General features: G+C 26.3%; 4 protein-coding genes across 4 annotated transcripts; 3 read left to right on the top strand and 1 right to left on the bottom strand.

The window, feature by feature from the left end:
- The first annotated feature begins 214 nt into the window (after positions 1-214).
- LOC122503475 lies at positions 215-1,986 on the top strand. The gene is made up of 2 exons (XM_043614036.1): positions 215-341; positions 1,587-1,986. The coding sequence occupies exons 1-2, from the start codon at positions 332-334 to the stop codon at positions 1,886-1,888; spliced, it is 312 nt and encodes a 103-aa protein (XP_043469971.1). The 5' UTR covers positions 215-331; the 3' UTR covers positions 1,889-1,986.
- A 757-nt stretch (positions 1,987-2,743) lies between these two features.
- LOC122503474 lies at positions 2,744-3,568 on the top strand. The gene is made up of 2 exons (XM_043614035.1): positions 2,744-2,876; positions 3,174-3,568. The coding sequence occupies exons 1-2, from the start codon at positions 2,867-2,869 to the stop codon at positions 3,482-3,484; spliced, it is 321 nt and encodes a 106-aa protein (XP_043469970.1). The 5' UTR covers positions 2,744-2,866; the 3' UTR covers positions 3,485-3,568.
- On the bottom strand, positions 3,561-13,076 carry LOC122503518 (nascent polypeptide-associated complex subunit alpha, muscle-specific form-like). Its single transcript, XM_043614089.1, has 5 exons — positions 13,060-13,076; positions 12,600-12,775; positions 10,639-12,422; positions 10,321-10,537; positions 3,561-3,855 (listed from the first exon to the last, which is right to left on the bottom strand). The coding sequence occupies exons 1-5, from the start codon at positions 13,074-13,076 to the stop codon at positions 3,719-3,721; spliced, it is 2,331 nt and encodes a 776-aa protein (XP_043470024.1). The 3' UTR covers positions 3,561-3,718.
- LOC122503473 lies at positions 12,860-15,238 on the top strand. The gene is made up of 2 exons (XM_043614034.1): positions 12,860-13,599; positions 14,039-15,238. Exons 1-2 carry the CDS (start codon positions 13,591-13,593, stop codon positions 15,233-15,235), a joined length of 1,206 nt encoding a protein of 401 aa, XP_043469969.1. The 5' UTR covers positions 12,860-13,590; the 3' UTR covers positions 15,236-15,238.
- Positions 15,239-20,610: the final 5,372 nt, after the last annotated feature.

The following is a 20,610-nucleotide window of genomic DNA, read 5'->3' as shown; positions in this document are numbered from 1 at the left end:
ATCTTTTGTTTTACGTGTGTTTTTTAATTTTTATGAAATAATTTCTATGAAAATTGGCCTCTAAATTTTTAATAATTTAATAATTTTAAAAATTTAATAATTTTTATGAAAATAAAAAATTAAAAAGGGAAAAACATTTTTATAATAGAGATAAAAATTCTATTTACCTAATGATTAATTTAAAAATATGATCTAATCTTATTTTCCCATTAAGTATCAATTAGGATTAAGGTTTAAATACAAACTTCAAATCGTTTAAAACTTATAGTTCTGTTTCAAAGTTACACTTGCACCTTCCTCAGAGCACTCTTCTTACATTTTCTTGAGAAAAATGCGTTCGAGTAAGTAAATCAAACTTTTTATAAAGTAAAAAAAATTTTTTTTAAATAAATTAAAAAAAAAAAAAAAAAAAAAAAATTAAATTTAAATTTTCTAACATTGAAAAAGTCATAAAATTCGTTTTTTACTTTAGGCAGAAAAATTTCAATTTTATTAATTAACAATAATAATCTTGGTATTCTTTTATTCTTTCATTTTTTGTCTGTCCAAAATTTAAAGTTAGTTTTTGTATTTTTTTTTTTTTTTTTTTTAAATATTGTTCAACAAATCGAATACATACAGGTATTTTTTTCATGATTTGTAATAAAATAATATTAGACACTAGAAAATTAAAAAAAGAATTATGATTAACAAATAAAAAATATACAAATAAAAATATAATTTGTTTATTATATATGCTTTTTTCTATAACAAATTTCGTTGGACTGAACAAAACTCTGCACAAATTTTTCTCCTTTCGATTTATATAAAAAATATTAGAAAATTGTTAATTGTTAAAAAATTATGATTAAGAAATAGAAAATGTTCACATTTTATGCCTAATTTTTATTTCTTAAAAAAAAAAATTATTTCTTAATAACAATATTGTTTACAAACTCATTCCTTTATTTTGGGGAAAAAACATTACATATTCCCATTTCTTAATATTTTTGTAGAAAATTCTCAATTTTCATAAGGAAATAATTTTTATCATTCATTCTATATTTTCATTGAAAATTTTTTAATAAAATTCAAAGTTATTTAAAAATAAAGGAAAAAAAACATGAAGAAATCGAAATTATTTTAAATTATAATAGAATATTGTTCCTATAACTTCTTAAAATCAATATTCATTAAAAAAGTTCTAATTTAATTTAATTAAAAATTTAATTTTTATAAAACATTTTTTAATTAAAAAAAACACTAAAGAAAAAAATTTTTTTTTAAATTTTTTTAAAAAATGTAATGAACCTTTTTTTGTTTTTTTAAATATTTTTCTGTGCTTACAATATTAAAATGTTTTAGATTGTAAATCCAATTTTGCATTAAATATAAAATTCACTCAAAAAAAAAAAAAAAATTGCAAAAAAAATTTTTTTTTTTAAATTTAATGAACATTTTTTTGTTCTACAAATATATATTTCTGTGTTTACAATATTAAAATGTTTTAGATAGTAAGTCAAATTTTGCATTAAATGTGAAATTCACTAGAAAAAAAATTGCATTTAATAAAATTTTATATATTTTTGACCAAATTTTTGTTTCAGATCTAGCATTGCTTTCTGTTTTGGCTGTTATGTTTGTTGTGGTGACATGTCATCACCACCATCATCATCAATATTTTGAAGGTTACTACTATGTCTACACGAATTTACCCCATCATTGTTATAAAAGAATTTTCTCCGAAGATCCCAGCAATACATTTTATGCGCTACAAAATGACAATAATGACAGTAATGAAAACACTGATGTAAACAGTAATGAAAACATTAATGGATACGGTATTGCACCCACTAATATTAACAACGAAGCTGTTGATGCAAATTCAAGCGCTGCACTCACATTCTAATTGTAAAATATTATAAAAAGAAAATTAAACTTTCCTTTCATTTTTATAAAAATGTAAAAAAAAAACTTGATCTAAATAATAATAGAATAAAATTTTAATTTTCTTTTATTTTTTCCATGAAAGAATAGTTTACACTTAATAAATTGTTTTTTTTTTATTACGAAATAGTTGCTTTTTCTACTATTTGTAAACTCTGAACTCAAATTAATGTAAATTAAATTTTCAATTTTAATTTTCAAAGCTCTGCGTGTAAATTTTGTTTTTTTTTAAATTGTTTCTAAAAATAATGTATGACAAAAATAAATGTAAATAAAAATTGACATCTTTATATCAAACTCGAATTTCATATTTTTAACTTAAATCCTTTTTATGGATTTTTTTTTTTTTTTGTTTGTTGTTGTGAGCAATTTCATTTTTATTAAATTAAAAACAATACAATTTTGTAATTAATAATTAAATTAGTTTCTATAATATATTTCGAAAAAATTAAATTATTAAAAAAAAAAAATTAAAAAAAAATTATTTTAGAAAAAAGAAAAAAAATTTTTTTTTGTGTTTGTTTCATACTTTTTTGAAAAAAATGAAAAAAAATAGTGGAATTTTCATCATTTTATTATTATTCCAAAATTTATGGTCACTTTGTCCGTCACCAGCTGATGAGGCAATTTACGATGTTTATCCAAAAATCGGCAAAGAATTTTAAAAGTCAAATGACCTCGAATAGAGAGAATTTGAAATTTAAATTAAGTGAAAAATCCCATACCCCCTCCCCCTCCCTAATGATCTAATGGTTTACAAAGAGATGTAATAAAATTCTATAAAAATATTTCCTTATTTTGATAAATCTTCGTCTTGGGGGGAAGAGGTTTAAATAGTAGGTTCCAAATCATTTCAAAGTAACAGTTTACGTTTGGATTCAAACTTGTGCTGTTATTTTATATTTTTTGTGTGTCTCTCCAGTTTTTTGAGAATTCAAAAATGCGTACAGGTAATTTAAAAAAAAATTATAAAATTATATTTTTTTTATAATTTTTTTTTTGTTTTTTTTTTGTTTTTAACATTTATTAAATTTAAACATAACAATAGAAAAGAAACAAAAATTTATATTTTACAAGCTATTAGCTTGTGTATTTTTTATTAAAATTTAGTTTCCAAAATGAAAGAATTATTTTCTTTTGTTATTTTAAATGTTAAAGATTGTTATTGTTATTTTTTAACAATAATTTTTTTTTTTTTAATTTTCTATTATAAATAGAATTTATTGTTTACTTGCCTTATTTTCCAGGACTAGCATTTATTTTTCTCCTTATGCTCTTTGGAGTGATGTCATTTAGACCTCCACCCCCACAAAATCCATATTTTGAGGGTTATTTCTCAATCGACAGGCGTATACCTAACATCTGTTTAGGGTACATTTACCCTAATAACCCCGGTAATCCTGGATCGGGCATTGGAAGTTCCGGACCTGGCAGTTCATTGGGAAGTGCCAGACCTGGCAGTTCATTGGGTGACAGTTTACAATCTGGTGGATCACTTGGTGTTGATTCTTCATTTGGTCCACGCCGTAGGTTCTTACCAAGTTGTAAGTGTCTTTAATCATGACTGAACGACGGTAGAGGCGCTGACTGTCCTCTAGTAAACAATTTGTATTGTAAAATAAAAAAGCAGCACATAAAATAATTAATATTTTTATTACTAAGTTAAACTCTTGCACTTAACAAAACGATTTTTCATATTAATACTTAATTTAATATTTAAACTTGCTATGCAAGTTGCAGGTATTGTTTATCAAACATAAAAAAAAACTTAAAAAGAGTAAGAGGTCCTAGTTTATAAAATTTGTGATTTTTTATACACACTATGTTCATAATATATTTTTTGTGACAAATATCGCCATACTTTATTGACTCTTCTTTCTCTATTGTATCCTCTTACGCCTAATTTCGTTAATTTATCGAACAGCAAATCTGAAATGAATACGATTTCAAAATTAGAAATTTGGTGTAAATTATATTATGGTGAGATAAATGTGAAATTTCATGTCATCTACATTTATGTTTTTTAGGTGTGTCAATGTATTCTTTAATAATTACTAGTGGTTTCGAAATGTCGTAAAGGTGCTCTAAAGGGCTATTACAATGTGTATGGTAAAGTAGGGTAAAAAGTCACTTTTTATTTTTTACATTGTAAAGTCGAAATTTAAATTTCCTTTTTCACATACGAGCCGTACTTTTTTCGAGTCGACTCGATATTTTTATAAGATTTTTTAAATGTTTTTTTATTATTTTAAAAAATTGTCATACAATTTTGAGAGGAAGTTAATCATATTTTTTTTATTTTAATATTATTCAATAATTACATGTTTAATTTGAATTATTAAAAAATATCATAATTTTAAAAACTTGAAGAAATTTCTCATAAAATTTAAGTACTTTGAAAACTGTTAATTAAAATTATTAAAGAAATTCCATTATCTAAAAAAAAAAATTATGTTCATCAATAATATAAATCTTTGCAAGGAATTCAATTATTTAAAAAAAATTTAATAAAATTCTTTGCCAAAATTTGAATTGTTTTTAATCCATTTTTCAAAAAATAATTTTATTATTGGGCCATCTTTAATTTATAGTTTTAAGTAAAGTGTTCTCTTATTTGACTCTAACTGGATACATTTTTGTTAGTAATTTTTCACTTTTTGGCTGTAAACTTTGTATTTTTAAATATATTCACTGGTTCAAACTGCGATTATTTTCAAAAATTGTTATACAACTCATTAAAGAGTTCATCATTACAATTTTAGTATTTTAATTAAATTTTTTAAAAAATTGATAATTTTCAAAAGTTTTTACAAAAATTCATCGTAAAAATGATATTCTTAGCAACATTCAATTATTGAATAAATTATTTATTTTTTATTTAAATACTCTAATTCTTGTAGAACTTTCTGATAAAAATTAATTTAAAAATGAATTCCGGTTAAAATTTTAAGTAATAATTAAATATTAAAAGCATTATAGCATTCTCTAAATTTGAATTAGTAGAAAGTTACTAATGAAATGGTGAAAAGACGTTCACTAAATGATTTAGTAATAATTCTACTAACAAATAGTAAAATTTTACTAATTGTTAGTAAAGCTTTACACTAATTTTTTAGTAAAATTTTACTAATCATTAATAGAACTGTTTTATTAATAGTCGATAAAACAGTTTCACTAATTTATTTAGTGAAAAAATGACTTTTAATTAGTGAAATTCTGCTAAAACATTAGTAGAATTTTACTAAACATGTGTAATATTCTGCTAATTGAAAAGGTTAAAAGTCATTTATGAAAACTGATAAAAATTAGTATAATTATACTATTTTTTAGTAGAATTCTACTAATTCAGATTTAGAGAGTGCATGATTGTTTAGAAGTAACAAATTAAATTTTGAAAAGATTTTAAATTAAAATCTTCGAAAATCTAATTTTTTTGTATTTTTGATTAATAGTTGATTTAAAGATAATGTTTTAGTTAAAAATTCTAAATTCTAAATTCCTAATTTTTAGGAATATTTTTGAAAGTATCCGCAATAATTTCTAGAGTGAATCAAAATATTCTTTAGGGTCAATAAAAGTTAAAATTCTGTCTGAAAATTAGGAACAACAAACTTAAATTTTTGGGGCAACCCTGAACAAACAAGATTTTTGATATTTATTGAAAATAATTTTATATTTTGTTATTTAAATTTAAAGATTAAAATACAAATGAGCCGTTCGCTAGAAAAACGACCTAAGTCGACTTAAGTTTTTGACGAAAAAATTAAATTAAAGATTCAGAAACGAATTACTAATATAATTTACGTATTAATTATATCGCTCATTTTTCCCAATACAAAGGTATTATCAAAGAATTCTTTAAAAGAAAAGAAGGTCGAGTAAACAATGTTTTGCTACTTTAATAACATTATTTTATAACAAATGACTTAAGTCGTTTTTCCAGCGAACCACTAAAAATGAAACAAAATTAAGTATTTTATGAAAGAACACTTTTATTTTAATGTATTAAAACATATTTATTATTCTAAAAAGTCTTACGATATATTTTTTAGTAATATTCAATTAAATATCAACAATATAATGCACAAGTTTAGTTAACTAAATGAAAAAATTACTCGCTTTTGTAATAATCCAAAATTTTTGAAAATTTCAAATTTATAGCAGTGAAGGCTTGTAGGAAAAACCTTCTTTAGTATTTAAAAAAAAAGAAAATTGAAATCGGTGGAGATTTGTATTGTCGGCAAAATTTTGTCCAAAACACTGCATTTCTTCCCACTGTACGCGGTAGCAGAGGACGTGAACGCGCGCTTGCGTAAGTGCTTCAATTTCGGGACCCAGGAAGTTTAAACACCTCAATTAATTCATAAATAGTGACCTACAACTTTAGAAACTTGATATATGTAATCTATATGTCTTGTAGAATACACTGATAACAAAATTTTTAAAAACCGCTTAAGTCGACTTAAGTCGTTTTTCGAGCGAACGGCTCAAATATAATATTAATGCTGATTCAATGTGCTTTAAAATAAATAAACATTTAAAATTATATTATGGTCAATACATTTTATTTCAACTAAAGTGTCTGCAGACTAATTTTAAAACATTGTAATATTCTGCATGAATGATTTTCATGTTACTAAAATCACAAAATAAAAAGATTTTTTAAAAATAATTTAGGTATTAATGACTGCAATAAACCTGTAAAATTTCAGGACAATTCATTAAAATTTGTCCGAGATATTTTGTACACAATAATTTGTGACAAACATACATACATACATACATACACATACATCTGAACATTTGCTCAGAATTGAATATACATGTTCCAGACGAAAATAAGTCAATATAACTTTATATATTTATATAATAACTACATATAATATAATAACTTTATATTTATATAATATAAATCTTTTTCTAAAACAAATAACCTAATTCTATAGAAAATTCCTGTAAAAATTATCTTGAGCATTTCAATTGATTTTGGGAAATTAATTAAAGTCCACAATCGTTTCAAAAGTTAAAACATGTATAAATTGAGAACTACTAATTAAGTAGAGGATCATTTGTTTTTTTTATTAACCTAAAATTGTAAATAAGTTTTTTATTATTTAAAAAATTTTAAATCATTGATGGAAGCTGCAGTTTTAATTTTGTCATTTATTATTTATTACTAATTTTTTCTTTTATTATTAATTTATTTATTAAGCTAAAAAATAAAAATTGTCCACTACTATCCAAATTTCATAAGTACAAAAGACACTTTCTATTTAATTAGTTGTTCTCAATTTACACATGAGACATTCCATTTCAAAACGACGCCCTCTTTATAAACAATTGCCATTGTAAGGCAATTTTCAAATAATTATTTCTCATGTTTATTGAATCCAAACTTTATTTACTATTAGTGTCTTAAAAAGAAAAATTTCTTAACTTTACGACAGTAAAAAATTCTTTTTAAAAAATAATATTATTAAAGAAAAAATTTAAGTTTTAAAGATAACCTTTTAAATATCTCAAAACAAGTTAGGTCCGATTTTTTTTAAAGTTATATCAAAATAAAGCTTAAATATTCTACTTTAATCTCCTGGTAACATTATAATGGACAATTTAGGGGTTTTTATAAAATTAATTTATTTTTATAAAAATTGCAAAGATTATAATGTATTTACAGAGCGGAATTTGTTTTTTTTCAAATTTTACACACTTTAACCTCTGACATCATTGTAGAATTTAATTAATTTTGTAAAAATTCCTGAATTGTCCATTATAATGTTGCCAGGAGATTAAAGTAAAATATTTAAGCTTTATTTTGACATAACTTTCAAAAAAATCGGACCTAACGTTTTTTGAGATATTTCAAACTTTAAAACTTAATTTTTTTCTTCAATAATATTATTTTTTAAAAAGAAATTTTTTATTGTCGTAAAGTTAAGAAATTCTTCTTTTTAAGACACTAATAGTAAATAAAGTTTAGATTCAATAAACATGAGAAATAATTATTTGAAAATTGCCTTACAATGGCAATTGTTTATAAAGGGGGTCGTTTTGAAATGGAATGCTTCACATATTTTAAACTTTGAGAGGATTGTGGATTTTAATTAATTTCTCAAAATCCACTGAAACGTCCAAAATAATTTTTACAGGAATAAAAATAAAATATTTATTCTTTATTTTGACATCAATTTTATAAAAATTGGATGTAACATATTTCAGACATTTAGACGTTTAACCTTTAAATCAAGTTTTTTTAGAATTACGTTATTTGCTTCAAAAAAGCTTTATACTATCATAAAGTTCAAGAATTTATCTTTCAAAATTGCTAGTAGCAAAATTCAATTGGTTTATTTTAATAGGAGAAATATTTATTTAAAAATTGCCGTAAACTGTCAATTGTTTACAGGGGGGTCTCGTTTTGAAATAGATCGTAGATTACTTAGTAGACAAGTAGACAGGTAATAAATAATTTACAAAAAAGAAAATTTCTGCTATTAAAAATTTGAGTTAAAAAGTAATTAAAAATTTGAAAAAAGCCAATTAGTTGTATTTTACTAAAAAAATCTGGAAAAATAGGCCAGTCGGTGAGTGCAAGAAATGCAACCTGAAAATTCTCAGTGGTTCCTTGTAGTTGCAGGGACCCACATAAAAGACCCACAGACCCACAGTTTGCTCTCGATTTCCGGTTGCAAAAAATGGTGTAAACAATCATTAATGTTCGAAAAACATGGATTTTCAAAAATAAATGTCGGTTAAATAGAAATTAAATTTTTATTTTATTAAACATAACTTCTGTTTAATTCGAATTCGGCTAAAAGGAGATTATGTCTAATAAAATTGTAACAACTCGAAATTCTCACAAATGAGTTTTAGGGCCTACTCATGCGCCTCAGTTTTTTTTATATCATTTTTATATCCGCCTCAACATAATTTCCCCACTTTTGGCCCTGCGAATTTGGTTTTTTCATTTTTTAAAGTACACTCAAGGAGCAAAAGTTTTATCATATTTAAATGGAAAATGGGTTTTTTTGTCATAAACAAATGGAATAACTTAACCAATTTTCATTTTATCAATTTGGTGTAAACGGCATTTAATTTCATTTCTTTTCACCAAACTTTTTCGTACAAAAATCAGACATAGCTTCAAGAGTGGGGTAGTTAGTTTTTTTATTACAAAAAATTCCTGATTAGTTAATTATTAATATTTTTTAACCAGCATACATACTTTTTTCAACCTTTGGACTGAATTAAATTTTTTTTTTTTAATTTAATGTATTTTTTTACGCTGAATCCGAGAATTATTTTATATTTTTTCAAAATACAATATTTTTGATAATAACAAAAGAATATATTTTTTAACAAGAAATGATTATAATATGATAAACAATATGATTATTGATAAACAATAATAATTATTATTGTTTATCACATTTAACAAAAAATTCTCTTTGTACACATTATTCCATTGAATTTGAAATAATATTAAAACGAAAAAAATTGTAATTATTTATATATAAGCTTGAAGCATAACGTGCACATATGCACGCAAGTTCAATTCGAAACATCTACTAAGATAACGATGCTACACACTTATTTACAAATAAGTTAAATTTCTTTTTGTCATAATAAAACTTTAAATTCAATGGAATAATATGTACAAAGAGAATTTTTTGTTAAATGTGATAAACAATAAGGGTACGTCTGATTTTTTTACGAAAAAATTTGGTGAAAAGAAATGAAATTAAATGCCGTTTACACCAAATTGATAAAGTGAAAATTGGCTAAGTTATTCCGTTTGTTTATGACAAAAAAACCCATTTTCCATTTAAATATGATGAAAGTTTCCAAATTCGCAAGGCTAAAAGTGGGGAAGTTATGTTGAAAAATTACATGTTTTTAGTTAACAAATGGAATTATGCATAAATTATTTATCCGCAACTAAATTAATTAACCTTTTTTAACTTACGTTTGAAAGCTGTTTCTAAGCTCTATAACTTCCATTAACAACTTTTTCCTCTAAAATTTAACCGGAAGCAACGGTCGTTGAAAACCCATGTTTTTCGAACTTTGACGATTGCTTACACCATTTTTAGCAACCGGAAATCGAGAACAAACTATGGGTCTCTTATATGGGGCCCTGCAACTACAAGAAACCACATAGACTTTTCAGGTTGCACTTTTTGCACTCACCGACTGGCCTAAAAGTCTATTTGTCGCATTTTTTAAAGAAATAGTCGCACAATCCGAGCCCTGGTTTACATTAATTTGTAACAATAAATTTATGCATTTTTAACAAATGCCAATCATTTTTGTTATATTTTTGTACTGAATTGTATTTCATTTAAATTATTTTCTAATGACATTTTTAGTTTCTAATTAAGAAAATATTGATACCTTTCAATAATTGATATTTTGATGGCGTCACTGCTTCCCGAATGTTTTCTTCTGCCAAATGTTTATTAGCTCTTTCTGGATTTAAACATTTTCTTTGAAGCCCTTCGCGTGTCCAAATAACCATCGCCATTTCCTTGATAAATTTTGAGTCATCTTTCTTTAGATTAATCATTTCCCAAGTGCCGAGGCCAGTTTGAACATTTTCCCCTATATGTACCTGCAAGGAAAATAAATCTGTAGTTCATGAACATAAAATCATTTTTAATTTACATAGTTAATCAAGCTTTTTATGTAACTACACATGCACTATGTACATACTACTTCATTATCTATAGTTATCTCTCGTCGTAGACCCTCAGTTGTATTATGTGAATTTTGATTTGTAACGTTTATACGAGTATTTCTCCGCGTGGCGTTACGTGCAGTCGAATTTCGGGTTTCCACACGACGAGTATTTCTCGGCGTGGCGTTGCGTGCAGTCGATTCTGGGGTTTCCACACGACGAGTATTTCTCGGCGTGGCGTTGCGTGCAGTCGATTCTGGGGTTTCCACACGACGAGTATTTCTCCGCGTGGCGTTACGTGCAGTCGAATTTCGGGTTTCCACACGACGAGTATTTCTCGGCGTGGCGTTGCGTGCAGTCGATTCTGGGGTTTCCACACGACGAGTATTTCTCGGCGTGGCGTTGCGTGCAGTCGATTCTGGGGTTTCCACACGACGAGTATTTCTCCGCGTGGCGTTACGTGCAGTCGAATTTCGGGTTTCCACACGACGAGTATTTCTCGGCGTGGCGTTGCGTGCAGTCGATTCTGGGGTTTCCACACGACGAGTATTTCTCGGCGTGGCATTACGTGCAGTCGATTCTGGAGTTTCCACACGACGCGTATTTCTCCGCGTGGCGTTACGTGCAGTCGAATTTCGGGTTTCCACACGACGAGTATTTCTCGGCGTGGCGTTGCGTGCAGTCGATTCTGGGGTTTCCACACGACGAGTATTTCTCGGCGTGGCATTACGTGCAGTCGATTCTGGAGTTTCCACACGACGCGTATTTCTCCGCGTGGCGTTACGTGCAGTCGATTCTGGGGTTTCCACACGACGAGTATTTCTCGGTGTGGCGTTACGTACAGTAGATTTTGGGGTTTCCGTACGACGAGTATGTCTCGGCGTGGCGTTACGTGCCGTCGATTCTGGAGTTTCTATGCGACGAGTATTTCTTGGCGTGGCGTTACGTGCAGTAGATTTTGGGGTTTCCGTACGACGAGTATGTCTCGGCGTGGCGTTACGTGCAGTAGATTTTGGGGTTTCCAAACGACGAGTATTTCTCGGCGTGGCGTTACGTGCAGTAGATTTTGGGGTTTCCATACGACGAGTATTTCTCGGCGTGGCGTTACGTGCAGTCGATTCTGGGGTTTCCACACGACGAGTATTTTTCGGCGTGGCGTTACGTGCCGTCGATTCTGGAGTTTCTATGCGACGAGTATTTCTTGGCGTGGCGTTACGTGCAGTAGATTTTGGGGTTTCCGTACGACGAGTATGTCTCGGCGTGGCGTTACGTGCAGTAGATTTTGGGGTTTCCAAACGACGAGTATTTCTCGGCGTGGCGTTACGTGCAGTAGATTTTGGGGTTTCCATACGACGAGTATTTCTCGGCGTGGCGTTACGTGCAGTCGATTCTGGGGTTTCCACACGACGAGTATTTTTCGGCGTGGCGTTACGTGCCGTCGATTCTGGAGTTTCTATGCGACGAGTATTTCTTGGCGTGGCGTTACGTGCAGTTGATTTTGGGGTTTCCGTACGACGAGTATGTCTCGGCGTGGCGTTACGTGCAGTAGATTTTGGGGTTTCCAAACGACGAGTATTTCTCGGCGTGGCGTTACGTGCAGTAGATTTTGGGGTTTCCATACGACGAGTATTTCTCGGCGTGGCGTTACGTGCAGTCGATTCTGGGGTTTCCACACGACGAGTATTTTTCGGCGTGGCGTTACGTGCCGTCGATTCTGGAGTTTCTATGCGACGAGTATTTCTCGGCGTGGCGTTACGTGCCGTCGAATCCGAGGTTTCCACGCGACGAGTATTTCTGACTGTACTGTGAATCTTCGAATCTGAAAAATATGATTATTAAATATATATATATATATATATATATATTATAGTTAACAATATTTTGATGTCCAGCGAGTTTTCAAAAATTCCAAGCCTTTGAGAATCTCTAAGGTCGATCCTTAAGTTAATATTTTGAATTTAAATTAATATTGTGTCAACTGTTTTGTAAAACTTACTACTGTTTGATGCATCATGAATTTCACCTCCACCGCCTGAAGGTGAATATCGTAAACGCTGAGGAGTACCGTCAACTTCATTAATTGTGTCAAGAGAGTCTATGAGAGGAGAAAGAGATCGTTTATGACTTTGACAATTATTTATTAAAAAATGATAAAATAATTTATTGAGACTTCTACAGTTGTTTATTTAGTCAGCATGATTGAAATATACATATTAAAAATTTTCAAATTTACATGAAGCTTATTAACACACACTAAAAAAATTGGTTAGAATGTGCTTTTTACTTAGGCAATTTTTTCCTAAGAACAAAACCAATACACGCAAAGCAATTGTCTTTTTAAAAAAATCAATTTTAGCCTTATCTAAGGTAATTTTTGCCTTAGCTATGGAGAAAATTTTTTTTTTTAAATAAATAATTGCTGTGCATGTTTTGCTATTGAACCTAGACAAAATTACCTTCGTAAGAAGCACATTTTGACTATTATGTTTTTCAGTGTTTTCATTTTCTTTAAATTAAATTTTCTTGAAAAATCTACAATATATATACTGTCTAGAATAATTTCTAGTACAACAGATTTTTAAAAAGTTTTTTGTTTCAGTTTGACGACCTGCATTTTCTAAGAAAAAATTACTCATTAAAGCCCACAAAAAATGACCTACAAAATAAGCCTAAAATCATTAAAATGGCGTTAATTATTATAAAAGTTATTAAAATGTTTGTGAAACATTGAAAATTACGATTTTTTAAAAAATATTAAAACAAAATAGTGACCAAATGACTTCTGCAAGATATTTTCAAAATCTTTTATTTCAAAAAATAAAAAGAAAAAAACTTTAAATTTCATAAATTTTATATTTTAAAAATATACCATTATGGTTTAATATACCATTAAGCTCAAAGGAGGTGAAGTTGTTTGTGAGAAACATTTCCATCCAGAAGATATTCTTCACGAAAGATTATTATATGGACCTGATGGTGTTACAGTGATGGGAAGGGTAAGTAAATAATGGGTTTTATTATTTTTAAATATTCATATTATAGAATGACATAAATTATTTTATTATAAGTAAGAATTAAAATTAATATTTGCTGTTTATGATTTTAAGTTTAAATAAATTGAATAAATATTAAATTTCCATAATTATTGACATTCACTATCTAACTTTCAGTACTAATATTTTCAAATAATTTGTACTCTTTTTGTCAAATTAATATAATTTAAACAATTTAATTTGATCTAAAAAAACGTTAACACCAACAATAATTATACATATTATTTATTTACGCTTTATTTATTAAAAGTATATTAATTTAATTATTTACGTAACAAAATTGATTTAAGCTTATAAAATAATACTAATATTATATTATTATATTTTTTATATATTTTTATTAATGTAATTAATTGTTTATTAAATGTTTATTATTTTTCAGAGTACTTATAAGAAACCGATGCTTCGAAAAGGCGCTTTACCTGCATTGTTATTAGGTAAACCAGAAAAACCACAAAAAAGTCGATTAAAGCGTTTCAGACTCGAAGACGAAAATATGAATGACGAGGTATCAACGAAAAGAGGAAAAATGAACGAAGATAACACTGATAACCAAAATAATAATCAAGAAAAGAGTCATGAAAATGTCATTATTGACAATAATCCTTCGGATCCTTCTGATGGTGATGACTCACAATCAGAAGATTTATTTAGTAAGATTATCAATAGCAACAATAGCTACATTTGTTTGCCAATATCTTGGGGAAAAACTGTTTTTTATTGGAATGAGAATAAGGATAAACTTGTAAATTTTCATAAGTTGATTGCCAGGAAAGACGAAAATGGTGAAGTCGAGACTTTTAGTGAAAGAGAATTTACTATTGATGACAAATTGACATTACACATTAAAATTAATGGTGTAAAAATTGACCACACAAGATTTGGCATTCAAAATAATGTCATAACATCAATTGACATGTTAAAGGACACCATTAAAATAATTGATGAATGTAAAATTTGCCAGGGTTGTCGAGATATAGCAAAAACACCTGAAAATGGGCTTTTATTAGAAAATTTTACTTATATTGACAAATTAAACAATTTGAGACATAGTCAATGTTCTCTTCTATTGACGGATGAAAAATATCAAAATAATGCCTGTAAATGTTGTAAATCTGTCAAACATTTACTGCATAAAAAAATTATTAGAAGACAACATTGCAAAAATACAAAATACTTGAATTTAAAAAATTTAAGTCCGAAAAGGAAAGAACAAGTTTTGAAGCTTAAAAGACTAAAAGCATCCGAAGGTAAGGCAAAGAAGAGAGCACAGGACTCAAATCGTTCGTTAAAAAAAATTGTTCAAAAATGTCAAATTAAAATGAACAATATGTCTGCAAATTCCCTCGAAACTTTAATGAATAATAAAAAATTAAGCCCGAACGAAAAAACAACTCTCCAAGAAATTCTCAAAGCTTCAAAGACCAAAAATGCAAAAGGCAGAAGATACTCTGATGGTTGGATTATTTTATGCCTCCTTATGCAAACTAAATCACCAGCTACATATAGGATGATCAGGGATCTTAAAATTTTACCTCTTCCCCATGAGCGAACAATTCGAAAGTATTTATTATTCTAACATTTAATTAAAATTTAATCTACAACGAATTTATAAAAGGTTTTTAGGAAAAAAAATTTTTAATTAGAAATACTTTAATTTGTTTAATTATAAAAAATTTATTTTATAGATATTTAGGTGAAATTGACTGTCCGTGTGGATTTGATCCAAATTTCATCAAACTCTTAAAGGAACACTTTTCTTCAAAAAGCGAAAAAGAACTTCATGGCGTCCTTTTATTAGACGAGATGTCTACACGAAAAGGTTTGATTTTAGATAAAAGAACAATGAAGTATAAAGGAGTAGAGGACCTTGGAGACGACGTTCCAAAAGATGAAAATGTAAATTTGGCTGATCATGGTTTAGTGTTGTTTTTTCAATCTCTATACGAAGATTATTCTCAGCCAATTGCAGTTTTTGCATCCAGTGGGCCTACCTCTGGTAAGGATTTAGCAAAAATAGTTCTGCAAGCTATAACATTACTAGAAAATATTGGCGCGAAAATACACGGAATTGTTTCGGATGGAGGTGCGCCGAACAGAAAAATGTGGAATGAGTTAGGATGTAGTGGCAAATTGAACGATTTTAAAAACTTTTTCCAACATCCTTTGCATGTAGACCGAAAAATTTATTTATTCTGGGACACCCCTCATCTCATAAAATGTATACGGAATCGTTTGGCTAATTCTGGAGAACTGAAGGTTAATTATCTTTTTAATGTTATTTTACTTATTTCATATTAATAATAATAAAAAATAAATTGCAGATTCATTCCGAAGAGAAAGCAATAAAATGGGAATATTTTCAAATATTGCATGAACTAGATCAAATGCAACCAGCGTCTTTAAGAATTTGCCCAAAAGTGACAGATCATCATATAAATATTATGAAAAAAAGTTTTCTAAAGATGAAAGTTAGTTTTGCTGTTCAAGTATGTATTGTTAATAATAATTTTATTTTTTAATGACTGTAATTGTTATATTATTAATGTTGATCATTATTGCAGATTTTGAGCGACTCTGTTAGTCGAGGGTTGATGTATTACAAAAATTATGACACAAGACTAGAAGATTGCGAAAATACGGCAAATTTTTGTAAGAGAATAAACGACATGTTCGATGCTCTAAATAGAACATGGAAAAATAGTCATTCAGGACTTACACTTGAGTGTTCAGACATGAAAGTAATTATATTAATTTCTTTTTTTTCTTTAAATAATTTCTTTTAATTACTTTTTTTTCTTTAAATAATTACTTTTTAAAAATATTTATTATATTTATTTCAGGTCTTATCTGAAAGTTTGATATGGTTAAACAATTGGGAAAGACGGGTTAACGATGGCTCACTCAAAAGTACAGACTTTTTAACGTATCAAACTGCAGAAGGACTGCGAATGACTCTTCAGTCAACAATTGATATCTCGACGTATTTGATAGAAGTTTTGAAATTAGATGTCATTTTTACAGGTCGCATAAATCAGGATCCTCTGGAGGTATCTACAACGTACAGGAATACAGGACTAACAAATTAACACAAAAAAAAATTCCCTTAATTTCTCATTAGATTATTAACAAATTTTTAACATATATAAGGAATAGTTTTTAATTCATGACACTTTTTTTAATTTCTTAAAAAATATTTTTAATATTTTATAGTCATATCGTAGTTTAAACAAAAAATTTTCTATTAATTAATTCAACAAATTAATATTAAGCATAATTATAAATTGTGTAATGAATTTACTTACTTGATAGTTTCAAAAATAATTTTTTGTTTATACTAGATTTTAACGTATAAAACCGGAAATTAATTTATTTCTACAATTGTCATCTAAAATAAAATTTTGGAACTTCGTTATGCTTTTCAGAGATTTTTTGGGACTGTTAGATTAGCAGGAGGAACTAATGATCACCCAGCTACGCCAACGTTTCTCCAGCTTTATAAAATCTTATCTTTATTTGGAATTCTAAAACCATCAAGTTTAGGAAATTGCTCCGTTCCAAACGTAAAATCAAAACCATTGATTTCTATAAAAAGGTTAAAAGAAATTTTTCATTCTGATAAAAAAGATGATTCAATTTTTAATGAAATCAAAAATAAATTAAACATTGTCATTAGTAATGAAAATAGTGACTTTATAGATTTCACAAATGCTGTCGACCACGATTACGACTTACCTCCAATCATCGAATGCCTTATTTATTTTACGGCTGGAAAGTTGTGCAAAAATATAATACAATTTTCAAAATGTGAGACATGTCGTAATGCTTTTTATTATTCCGAAGATGAATCTCTTTTCGTGGAAAATTATCCTCTGGCGAATATAATCACACTTAATCGAGAAACTGAAAATGGAAGTGGCATTCAACATCCGAATCGACGATTATATAACTTTTTAAAAAAAGTGGAAATGTTATATATTGCTAACAGCAAAAAAACTAATGTTTTCGAGTTAGTTTTAAATAAATTAACAGAAGAAAAATATGAACATCCGTGTTCTGAGCATGCTGTTGAAGTTTACGCATACGTAATTCAATTTTATCTAGAACATAGAATGCGAAATTTTGCCAAATCGATTATTAAAACCAAAGACAAAATATATTCGCAGAAGAAAAAAGCTTCGAAATTGGTTACAATGTAATCAAAAAGAAAATATTAAAACGCCAAATGCGGAAAACCAAAAAAGACAATTTTTACTTATATTAAATTTATAGTATTATTTTAATATTATTAAATAAAGTTGAATTATATTAAATAAAAAAAATATATTGTTAATATATAAATATGTTTATCTATATATAATTCTTTGAATAATAAATTGTTCTTACCCGTTGGTAAATTATGTTTCTTGAAAAATAATGTATTTCATTTTTAATTAGATTTCCCATTTAAATCGATATAATAAAATATGAATGAGCAACATGGAATATATAAAAAATAATGTTTATTACAAGAAATTCGAAAATTAAAAAATGATAATACAAAATAAATAAAATATTAAATATTTTGATTTTTAAATATTTGATTTTCATTTGCTAATAAAATTAGTCTCATTCACTGATAGAGAATATAAAACTAATCATTTAATTATATTTTTTATTCTACTTATAATTTTCTGCAGAACACTTTTTTTAGACTCAGAATATTATTTTATATTAATAAAACATTTAATGTTTATAAATTTCCCATGCATTTATTTGAATTTTGGCCTAGAGGGCATCCAGCGCCGCCTGGTGTGCTCAGTCAACTCTCTGGACACAAAATCGCATGTATAACAGAGGGAGAACCTACGGCGTGATTTGGTGGCTCTAGTGGCGGGTCACTTGCCGATTTTGAAAACTCATCGATATAATAGAAAGCTTTTTAAAAATTTTGTTGAAAAAAATATTATGTAAGAAGCATAAAAAAATGTTTATTCATTTATTAAAAAAAAAAAAAAAAAAAAAAAAAAAAAAATGTTTATCCATTTACCATGTGCTTTAAATTTTAATCCGGCATTAATTTTAAAGACATTTTTTTTATAAAACATGGTGAATAAACTGCGTGCTCAATAATAAATGTAAATTTTGTGTGATGAAAAATAAAAATTAAATATTTATAAATTTTTGGTAACTTCTTTATTTATGTTGAAAAAAAAATAAATGTCGATGACCGGGTGTTACAAATGAAAATGACGATTTTTTTCTAAAAATTCAACAATTTTTAATTTCATTTTGAATTAAAAATTTTAATTGACAATTAGAATTTATAAACATTTTCTTTCATTATTTAAAAAAAACTGAATTTTATTATTGTATTTAAGAAATTATTTTCTTATTTGAAAATTGTGAATTTTCTACCTTAAAATATTAAGAAATAGGAATATGTAATGTTTTATTTTCAAAAAAAAAAAAAAAGTTTGTGAACAATATTGTTACTGAGAATTAAAAATCATGCATAAAATATGTTCCTTATTTTCAATTTTTTAATCATAATTTTTTAACAATTAACAATTTTATATTTATTATAAATTTTATTTATTTTTTTAATTTTATATTTTTATAAATTTTACATATTTTTTTATTTTTATACTAGCAACAAATCGCGCGGCTAATTTCTTACTGACCTTTTTTTAAATAAAATTAGCAATTTTTAAAATAATAAAATTTGAAAATTTTCTAATTTAAATTTTTGTTGAAAATACTAAAAAAATTCAATTTTGTAAAATTTAAAGATAATTGCAAAAATTCTTTAAAAAAAGAATAAAATTCTTCTTATTAAATTCAACTATGTTCAAATCTTGAAAAAAATTCTCGTGAAAATCCCAATTATCTTTATAAATAACAAAATTCTTCTCCAAAGTTCAATTATTTTCAAAAATTTTTCTAATTTTAATGATTTTCAATATCTACGATTTTAATAAAATATTTCCCAAAACGAATTCAATTATTTAAAAAAAATTTTAATTTGAAATTTTAGAAAATGACAATTTTGAATGAATATGAATTAAATAATAAAAATTTCAGAGGAATTCTATTATTTACAAATTTTTTATAAATTTCTTCGTAATAATTCAATTATTTTCATGAAGAATAACATTCTTTTAACCAGGAATTCAATTATTTTCATAAATAATAAAAATCATCGCAGAATTTCAATTATTTTTGGTACAATGTTAATGGAATTTCTCGAAAAATGTAATTATTCTTAAAATTTTTATAAAAATTAATTTTCAAAGATTTTAATGAAATAATTTTTAACAATTCAATTTTTTTTCAAAATAATTTGAATTAAATTCTTCGTAGAATTAAATTAATTTTAATAATATCAAAATTCAATTATTTTTAATATCTACTATTTCAATAAAAATTCACAAAAGAATACAATTATTTAAAAAGAAATATATTATTAAAATTCATCGCAAGAATTAAAGTATTTTTCATAAATAATAAAATTCTTCTCAGGTATTCAATTATTTTCAATACAATTATTAAAAAATTCGATTGTATTCAATAAATTAAAGAAATTTTTCAAAAAAATTCAATTTCCAAAAATTTTTATTAAAATTCAAGAATTAAATGCTTAATTTCAATTATTAAGAAAGAGGATTATTATAAAAACTTGAAAGAAATTATTCATATAGAATTCAATTACTTTGAAAACTTGTAATTAAAATGATTAAAGAAAGTCCATTATTTTAAAGAAACTCAAAGAAATTCTTCAAAAGAATTTAATTAAGATTATGTAAAATTTTAATAAAATTCTTCCTAAATTCAATTATTTTCATAAACAATAAAATATTCTTCGAAGAAATTCAATTAGTTTCAAATTTTTTCATAAAATTCTTTGTAAGAATTCAATCATTTGCAAATGTTTTATAAATTTTTTCGCAATAATTAAATTATTTAACAAAAAAA

Source organism: Leptopilina heterotoma, unplaced genomic scaffold, assembly GCF_015476425.1.
Source record: "Leptopilina heterotoma isolate Lh14 unplaced genomic scaffold, ASM1547642v1 Lhet_263, whole genome shotgun sequence".
Lineage (NCBI taxonomy): Eukaryota > Metazoa > Arthropoda > Insecta > Hymenoptera > Figitidae > Leptopilina > Leptopilina heterotoma.
Note: the sequence above shows the minus strand (reverse complement) of the source record. Positions and strands in the feature narration are given on the sequence as shown.

Excerpts from the sequence above, each read along its gene's own strand:
- LOC122503518 (XM_043614089.1), bottom strand. Across the intron at positions 12,423-12,599 it reads TCATGATGCATCAAACAGTA|ATTCGAAGATTCACAGTACA; the intron begins GTAAGTTTTACA and ends CATATTTTTCAG. Across the intron at positions 10,538-10,638 it reads TAACTATAGATAATGAAGTA|GTACATATAGGGGAAAATGT; the intron begins GTATGTACATAG and ends TTTTCCTTGCAG.